General features: G+C 38.9%; 1 protein-coding gene across 4 annotated transcripts in view; it reads left to right on the forward strand.

Moving 5' to 3' along the window:
* Window positions 1–3,722, forward strand: part of LOC108578426 — a 35,313-nt gene extending 31,591 nt beyond the window's left edge. For 2 of the 4 annotated variants that reach the window (XM_017941763.1, XM_017941762.1), the window contains 8 exons: window positions 1,240–1,337; window positions 1,418–1,502; window positions 1,581–1,712; window positions 1,795–1,977; window positions 2,231–2,371; window positions 2,447–2,770; window positions 3,024–3,206; window positions 3,304–3,722. In XM_017941763.1, coding sequence (XP_017797252.1) covers window positions 1,240–1,337; window positions 1,418–1,502; window positions 1,581–1,712; window positions 1,795–1,977; window positions 2,231–2,371; window positions 2,447–2,770; window positions 3,024–3,206; window positions 3,304–3,491 — 1,334 coding nt within the window. In that variant the 3' untranslated portion in view covers window positions 3,492–3,722. Of the gene's footprint in view, window positions 1–324; window positions 436–1,239; window positions 1,338–1,417; window positions 1,503–1,580; window positions 1,713–1,794; window positions 1,978–2,230; window positions 2,372–2,446; window positions 2,771–3,023; window positions 3,207–3,303 lie in introns of all 4 variants that reach the window. The other 2 variants (XM_017941759.1, XM_017941760.1) reach the window with 2 other exon arrangements.
* The last annotated feature ends 5,549 nt before the right edge of the window (window positions 3,723–9,271 follow it).

A 9,271-nucleotide genomic window follows, 5' to 3' on the forward strand; every position in this document is an offset into this window, starting at 1 on the left:
AAGCAAAAACCGAAAATATAAAAAAAGAAAAAGAATGAAACGCGACTCGGGACTAAACTAAACTATCTATGTGCATACCGTTTTCTCTCGCGAACTTTTGTCTCGCCTTTTTGTCTGCGATTGCGCTTAATGTGCCGCAAAACGATTAACCAGGTTTCTTTTACTCTAAGTTGTGTCCGTCGTCCTTTGTTCTTGTATTTTTTCGTTTGAGTACACGTTTCCTTCACGATCGTTACTTTGACCATCTCTCTCTCTCTCTCTCTCTTCTCTCTTTTATCTGTCTTTCGTCCATGCCGCTGTACACGTTGTCTGCTAATGCCACAGGGAACAGAACGCTTTGTGACTTGTGTCAGGCAAAATATCAACGCAAGCAGACCCGCCACAGGGAGCGCAGGATCGTCGAACACGAGGCAGCCGAGGAACTCGATGGTACACGTGAACACAGAAAAGAAATGAACATTGAGATTGCCGACCCGGTGTTTTTGTTCTCATCACCGATTTAGAAATTATGTTCCAGATAGTGTTCATCTTCCGTGTGCACACCTAGAACACTCAGCATAATTCACCTTCACACACACACACACATCGCTTTTATTTTTCTCTCCGAAGGCGAAACTGCCTGATTTCTCAAATTTTTTTCCAAAAAATCGACGTCTCTCTTTCTCAAGCTAGAGACGTTTTTCCTTTTTTCTTTTGTCACAGGTGAAAAGCTCCCAGAAGATACTTTTTTGCAATTCACGCGAGATTTCCCTCGTGTTTTTCACTCGTGGAATTTTTGAATTTCCCACTTTTTGTCCGAAAGATCGCCTCGTTTTTCGACAATTTTTTCTCTCAGCACTTCATCTGTATACATTTACACCGTTGACACAGGTGTGCCTGCACGATTATAGAACCAGGCGGCAGAAAACCACGATAGCGATCCTATAGTAAACATCACCCCGCTGATAAAAGCATGCCAACGCCTTTTTCCTTTTGTTCGTGTTTCGATAGACAGTAGTGGTACACGTCCGCAAGCTCTGCAAGCACAGAATGTATACTCGTGACGATATTTGTACATTTTTTTCCGGTAGAGCTAGCTCCTACGCCCGATTTTCGTAGACAAGAACGACAGATTGCTTTCTTAGATCATTCGTATCATCGCCTGAATTCGTCAACATGGTCATTATAGAACGCTGTACATCGTGTAGATGCATTTTCCGACGTATTCGTGAATTTTATAACGTTGTAGTTTCTCTTTAGATGCCGAAGACTGCGAGCAATGCATAGGGATCCTCGAGGAACTGGAGAACATCGACGACGATTGCGACAGGCACGGTATTACGTTCGTGAAGACACAGGTATAGAAATGCGTGACTGTTATCGAAGAGATTGACGATTTAGGGAAAATAAAGATCGAGAGATCTCGATGGTTTCGCAGGATTACAAAGTGGCTGAGGATTATGGAGTGACAGACTTTCCAGTGTTGGTCTATTTCGAGAATCAGATACCAAACGTGTTCGAAGGTTCGTCTTCCTTCGGTTGATTCGATGTTGCATTTCTCTTTCTCAGATACGTAAATTCGTTGGGATATTATTTTGTAGGTGAATTGAAAGTGGAAGAAGAGGTTTTGCAATGGTTGATCACTCAGAAAACGGAGGATCGGATAGAATTGATTACCAGAGTGATGTTGGAGAATTCTGTCGAAGAGACTCAGTACCTCGCAGTGTATTTCTGTAAGACGCAACAGTCTCTCCTTGTAGATCGCCCCTTTTTTTTAGCGAGTTCCAAATGAAAAACGACATTTTTACACGGTAGATAAGCAAAATTGCCATATATGCGATGAAATATTGGAGGGATTGGAGAAGATCGACGACGAGTGCGACGTGTTCGGTATTCACCTGGTGAAAATTCAGGATCCTCAGTTGGCCAAGCGATACTCCATCAAGACGTTCCCTGCTTTAGTCTACTTCAGAAATGGCAATCCTCTTTTGTTCGAAGGTTTCTATAGTTTATGTTCCTTTTGCCATTTCGTTTAACCCTTTCGCCAAGGCAGATTTGAATCCGTAAATTTTTAATCGCGGCTGCAAAATTTCTTATCTCGGTCGTGTCTATTTAAAGGTCGGTCCGTTAAGCTCCAACGAACTGAAACGAATAGTATCGGATAGTTTGAAAAGCGAAGCGAATAGTAACGAAAGGGTTAAGTGTCGATCGAACTTGAACTTCTACGAATTTTGTAATCCTACTGGAACAGGCGATTTGCAAAACGAAGAATCGGTCCTCGAGTGGCTGATCGACGACGACAATCGGGAACTGGCGGACGAGATTGAATCGGTGAACGAGAGGATGCTGGAAAGACTTCTCGACGAATCTCCGTTCTTGGCTGTGTTCTTCTGTAAGTTGGAGAAATATTGGACGGGAAGGTGGTCTCGTTAGGAGGGAAATGATTAAGTTACGATGATTAAATTAGACGACGAGGACTGTCCCGAATGCGACGAGATTATGGAGGCTTTGGAGAAGATCGACGGCGAGGCGGACTTGTTCGGTATCGATTTCGTGAAAGTTCTGAATCCGGAGAGCGGAGAGAAATACGGAATTCTGAATGTTCCATCTTTGATCTACTTCCGTAAGAAGACTCCTTTGATTTACGACGGCGATCTTACTCAGGAGGACAAGATTCTACAGTGGCTCACCTCTCAAGACGTCTTCGAGATTAAGAACGAGATCGAAGAAGTGAACAAGAAGATGCTGGATAAATTGCTGGACGAGAACGAATTCCTGGCTGTCTTCTTCTGTGAGTGCCTTCTGCGAAATTTCTTCGCCAATATCGGTACCGAAAATTCATTAGCAAGTTTTAGCATCGAACTTGGAGTTCGTTTGAAACTTATCCACTTTTAATAGTTTGCAATACAGTTACAGTACGCTACTTTTATGCTCGTTATACTTTTCCGATCTTAATATTTTCTGAACATTCTCCGACGACTGTTTAACTTTCAATAAATATTCCACTCTATATACTTAAATTACAACAATCTCGTATTCCTCAGACGAGCACAACAGCAAAGAGAGCGAGGAAGTGAACGAGAAACTGGAGAATATCGACGGAGAAACGGACCAGTTGGACATCACGTTCGTAAAGATGGCTGATCCGAGATACGCTAGAAAATGGGGCGTCACTAAGCTTCCGGCGATCGTCTACTTTCGTAAAAGATTCCCTAGCATCTACCGAGGTGATAATTCTTTCGTCGATCGTTCGATCAACATTCAGCAATTTGTCAGTTTCAATCACAATTCTTTCCGTCTAATTTCCTCTTCTTCACTCGACAGGCGATTTGCACAAAGAGCAAGACGTGCTGGAATGGCTGCGCAAGAACAGGTACCGCCAACCGGAGCTGAACATCTACATGTACATGCTGATCGCGATCACCGTATTGTTCGCCATGTACACCGGTTTCCTGTTGTCGTGTTTCCGGTCGGAGCCAACCGCGCCCGCGCCACATCCGAAGCAGGCGTGAAAACTCGTGTGATAGATAAGATAACCGGGAAATGAACGAACGAAAGAGTTTAAGAGAATGAAAGAGAGAGAGAGAGAGAGAGAGAGAGAGAGATTTATGGATTGTTGCTGCGCGAATGTGCGTTCTTGTTGTTGTTGATCCGACTCGCTTTACGTAAGATTACTAAATGACGGTTGTTCGTCCGGAACGAACAACCTGGGTACCAATAAATAGCACGACGATTCTACGAGGTGAAACCTCTCTGTGTCACAATGTCTCTGTACTTTTTTTCGTCAATTTTTGCTCGTTTCTTCTTTGTCGCTTCGACGACGAAACGAAGGTATAATTTGCACCGTGGATATTACACATTATATGCATATTTAGGGTTCAAGTTGTCCGTGAATTCCGTGAGCGCGTGGTATGATTGCTTAAACGTGGACCAAATCCATCGATTTTCCCATTGGAGATTCTCAGACCTCTGTCAACATTTGAGATAACGGCGCGAACGAGTTCTTGAGAAACGAGGAGCTGCGAGAGCGTGATTTTGCGTAAGAAAGATACCGAAACGAAAAAAATTGAAAAAAAAAAAAATCAAAAAGAAACGACAGTTTGCGGGCTAAGTTTATTATTCCAAAGGCGAATTATCATTGTTTACTGTATAAGCTACACGTATTATTATTATTATTATTATTATTCGTGATACGTTTGCTAATGATATTACTGTATTTGCTTTGTAACGATAGAGAGAGACATGTATGTATATATATATATATACATATATAATGTTGTATTCCGTTCACTTTGCATTAACTATTTCTTCTTCTTCTCTTTTTTGCTGCGTTTTCAGGGTGACGTAAAATTTGATAACGACACCACGCATGTGTATATGCACTGTTATGTATTTGCTGCTGTTCATGGAATGTTGCTAGACAAAATTCGACCGACGAACAAATCTGCCGCTTATTTTCTCTTCTTTTCATAATTGTACAACTGCGACTTCTCACCGTCGACTATAGTAATTGACAGTGGTCTTGTTCTGTGTCTCTCGAGTGATATCACCTTGTTTGGTCCACGTGTGAATTAAATGTTCGCGGGTGTGCGACGATTGTCGATTATCCGCGTGGCCCTTCTTCTTCTTCTTTTCTCTTGGATCCACTGCGACGACGAATAAACGGAAAGGGTGAAGAATGCGAGTACGACGGAGAGACCGGTGAATGTTATTGACCTAATCGGTGCGCATACTTGTGAAAAAGGCTAACGATGTTAAAACGACGATTGAACGAGGAATAAAGAGCGAACCCTTGGACCAATTGCAAACTGCTTGAAAAATGCCACTTCCGTCTGCCAATTGTAAATAATGTAACAGTGTGAACGATTCATTACATAAAAGAGAATACGACGGTTTTTCCTTTTATCTCGCGTTTCTTCGCTTTCTTCTTCTCTCCTTTCTTCAACAGACACCGTGTGGATTTCTTGATGCGTACATTCTGTGTGTGTTTGCCGGCGTGAATTTGGGGAAATCAGTTGAACTGTCTGCAAGTAAAAGGTTGGAGTTGTTAAATATTGAATTTTGAAAGATTCGCTTGAAACGCGACGACTTTCACACGAATCAGAGTTCTCGTGCCTGTTGTAAGTACTCCAAGGACCAGTTTCTTGATTGAAACACTAAGTTTTTATTTTATGTTCTATTTTCTACAACTAATTCAAGATATAAATTCTACTGCGAAATGAGAGGTGTTTCTCTTGCGAGTGGCCAAGTGTTTCTGCTGGAGTCTCTGTGGTTTCCCTCGAAGAAGACTCCTATTTTCCCAAAAACACCCTGATTGGTGACTTTTCCTTTTCTAAATCACCAATCGGTCTACTCCGGTGCATCGCAACCTCCCTCCATTTCGCCCTTAGCGCGTTATCTTAGGGTGGAATAGACAACGACCGGAGAAAGTGTTCGGTGGACGGATGCGTGGGAATCCTGTGGAATCTCCGCTTTTCTAGGCTTTGTTAAAGTCAAGTGGCCCATCGACGTTGGCAAAAGTCGCGGGCCACTTTTCTATTTTTCCCTTCGGAGACTCGAGGATTTATGGCAGGGGCTGGTCCTTGGGGCTAAGTGTCGCAGGCAACGCAACAAACACTTGCGGTGTTTTTGAGAAAGCGATATTTGCCTGCGACGGCGACCACTTGACTCGCTGCCATAAATCCGGCTACAGGATACGCCTTGACACCTTGAATCGAATGGAATTTCAACGGAAGGAACTTTAGAAATCGCACAGTTTTTCGTTGAGAAAGAGTTAATCTGGGAGTTCGACGGGAAACCAGAGGGAATCTTCTGCTCGGTCTGCCGCCAGCCTTCGAAGCTGAAGGATCGAGAGAGAATCATTGGGAGCATCGTCAAGAATGAAGGTAAGTAATTGTTCAAAAAGAAATTCTTTGAATTTTTCACTTTTGATAAGAGTTATTGCAAATTCGAACATGATTACGTGTAGTAAGCAATTTGAAATAGATACTTGTGATACGTTTTTAATTGCTTTAACATTGTCGATAATGTAGATAGCAAGATAAAGTTTCTGGTTTATTTTCAAGTACTTTAATTAGGCAATAATTAATGTTTCCTGTTAAATAACAATATAGATGGAAGTATGCTTTAATTTAATAGAATAGCTTAATTTGTTAATTTCACGTTGAATTAACAATAACGTACAACAGGAACGGTAAAATTCATTTTTATAATAAATTTTTAATGTCAAAGCAGTTCAAAATTGATTATATGCACCAATTAAAGCTGTAACGAGGAAGAGAATAACGGCAGACAAGGATAGCAGTAGAAAAACGGGTTAAATAAGGAAAGAAACAGTGGTTGATAAGGATAGCACTAGAGCAATGAGTTAGACAAGGACAGAAAATATTTAAATCGAAACTAACGCCATCTCGCGTTTAGTGACGGGTACTACGATTTCTTAATAGGAACACAGGATATAAACAGAGGTATTAGACAAGGAAAGCACTAGTTTGCGACAAGGACAGAGAGAAAACGCTTCCTATTGGCTGGCGAGCCGCCATGCTCCTCTTCCCAGAGCCTCAGCCACGTGGTCCGGTGAAAAATCGTCAATAACTCAATAATTACGATGATTTTGTGAACTTTTAGAATTGAAGAATGAAGTGCGGACCTTCAGCAATTTTCACATATAGTTTTTAGTGCAAAAGACCCTTTCAATAATTAGGTATTAATAATTTTAGGAGAGATTGTTGGGAACGATGCTTTTTACGTTTATATACGTTTACGGTTTTTCAATAATTTCATAGCTTTCTACTGAATTCTCATGCCACTAACTATACGCGGCTGAAAGGTGACTTCTTTGGCTACATTCTCGTGTAACTTTTATTAATATATTCGGTTTAGTTTAAGAGTTATTAAACATTCTTTGGGAGAGTATTACACCCGTCATATTCCAGCGTAATAGTTTTCCGTCATTTTCATTAATAACTCAATAATTAAGAAGGTTTTGTGAACTTTTAGGATTGAAGAATGTAGCGTGGACCTTTAGCTACTTTCACATATAGTTTTTAGTGCAATAGACCCTTTCAATAATTAGTTATTAATAATTTTAGGAGAGGTTGTCAGGAACGATGTTTTTTACGTTTATATACGTTTACGGTTTATCAATAATTTCATAGCTTTTTACTAAATTCCCATGCAACTAACTATACGCGTTTGAAAGGTGACTCCTTTGGCTATATTCTCATATAATTTTTATTAACATATTCAGTATAGTTTAAGAGTTATTAAACGTTATTTGGGAGAGTATTATACCGTCGTATTCAAGCGTAACACATTTTCGTTAGTTTCATGAACAAGCATGATTAATTGTGTACTTTTAAGCATGTAGAACGTAGTACAGACCTTTTACTACATTCTACAATAATTTTTATACGTGTATCTGATGCGGTTTATTAGATATTAGCAATTATTTATAATAGTTGAGCTTACTCGGATACGACGAGCTGTGGACTCTCCCATATAATGTTTAATAACTCGTAAATTAGAGCAGCTATGTCAATGAAAGTGATAGGGGAAGCTAGCTAAAGAAACAGGCTTTCCAACGAATATCTTAAAGTGTATAAATTATGTGAGTAAAAGTGCGAAAGCAATGAAAAACCTTAAGACAGTGTTGTACTCTCTGGACACTCCGCGAAAGAATTGTTAATAACTAATTATTACAAAGGTCTGGTACATTAAAATCTATATGAGAAAGTAGCTAAATGAACGACCTTTCGAACGCATATCTGAAAGTACATAAGTTCGGTGTGGAAAGTTACAAAATTAATAAAAAACGAAACGGACGTGCGGTATCCCGTACTAAATTTACCGACAACCCGACTTAAAATTGGTAATAATTAATTATTCAAAGAATCTAGTGCATTAAAAACTATCTGTGAAAGTATCTAAAAGTCCTCGCTACATTCTTCAATCCTAAAAGTTAACAAAACCATCTTAATTATTGAGTTATTAATGAAAATGACGGAAAACTATTACGCTTGAACGCGACGAGTGTAAAACTGTCCCAAACAATGTTTAATAACTCTTAAACTAAATCGAATATTTTAATAAAAGGTATGTGAGAATATAGCCAAATGAATTACCTTTCAGACACGTATAGTTAGTTGCATGCAAATTTAGTAGAAGGCTATGAAATTATTAAAAAACCGTAAACGTGTATAAAAGTAAAAAGCATCGTTCCCGACAACCTATCCTAAAATTATTAATAACTAATTATTGAAAGGGTCTATTGTACTAAAATCTATATGTGAAAGTAGCTAAAGGTCCACTCTTCATTCTTCAATTCTAAAAGTTTACAAAATCATCGTAATTATTGAGTTACTAATGATTTATCATCGGACCACGTGGCGGAGGCTCTGTGGGGTGGAGCATGGCGGCCCGCCAGCCAATAGGAAGCGTTTTCTCTCTGTCCTTGTCGCACAATAGTGCTTTCCTTGTCTAATACCTCTGTTTATATCCTGTGTTCCTATTAAGAAATCGTAGTTCCTGTCTCTAAACGCGAGATGGTGCTAGTTTCGATTTAAATATTTTCTGTCCTTGTTTAACCACATACCTTTCCTTGTCTAACTCGTTTATCAAATGTTATCCTCGTCTACCGCTATCTGTTTCTTTGTCTAACTCGTATCTCTAATGCTATCCTCGTCAGCCCTATTATATTTAATTGATACTTATAATATAAAATAAAGTTTCTGCTTTACTTTCCAGTCCTTTAATTATAGAATAAGTAGTGTTTCTTGTTAAATAACAATTTAGAGAATTATTTATGATTATTGTAAGACTTAAATAATATTATCGACGCTGTAACTTGATAAAACAGCTCGATACATTAATTTTCCTTTGAATTAACCATTGCATTCAATGAATTAGTCGGAAATTGTTTATAACTTCTATTAACAATTAGAAAAATTAATGTTCTTTGCGTATGAATTACAGATGGACCTTCCAGGACACCCTAGAAATCAAGGAAAGGACTGAACATCAGGAAAATTAAAGAAATGCAATTATTTGTTAATAAATCGATTATTTATTGTAAAATTATTGTTTAAAATGTATATTACAAAAGGTTACAATATACCAGTATTGTTTTACAGCATTTTACAGTCTATTTACTTCTCCCTTACACACCAAATTCATATTCATTGCAAAATAACCATTGTTCATGAAAAAAACCATTATTTATTGTTAAATTATTGTACAAAATGTATATTACAAAAGGTTACAATATACCAGTATTGTTTTACAGCATTTTACA

Source organism: Habropoda laboriosa, unplaced genomic scaffold (assembly GCF_001263275.1).
Source record: "Habropoda laboriosa isolate 0110345459 unplaced genomic scaffold, ASM126327v1 scaffold5, whole genome shotgun sequence".
In the NCBI taxonomy this organism is placed as follows: domain Eukaryota; kingdom Metazoa; phylum Arthropoda; class Insecta; order Hymenoptera; family Apidae; genus Habropoda; species Habropoda laboriosa.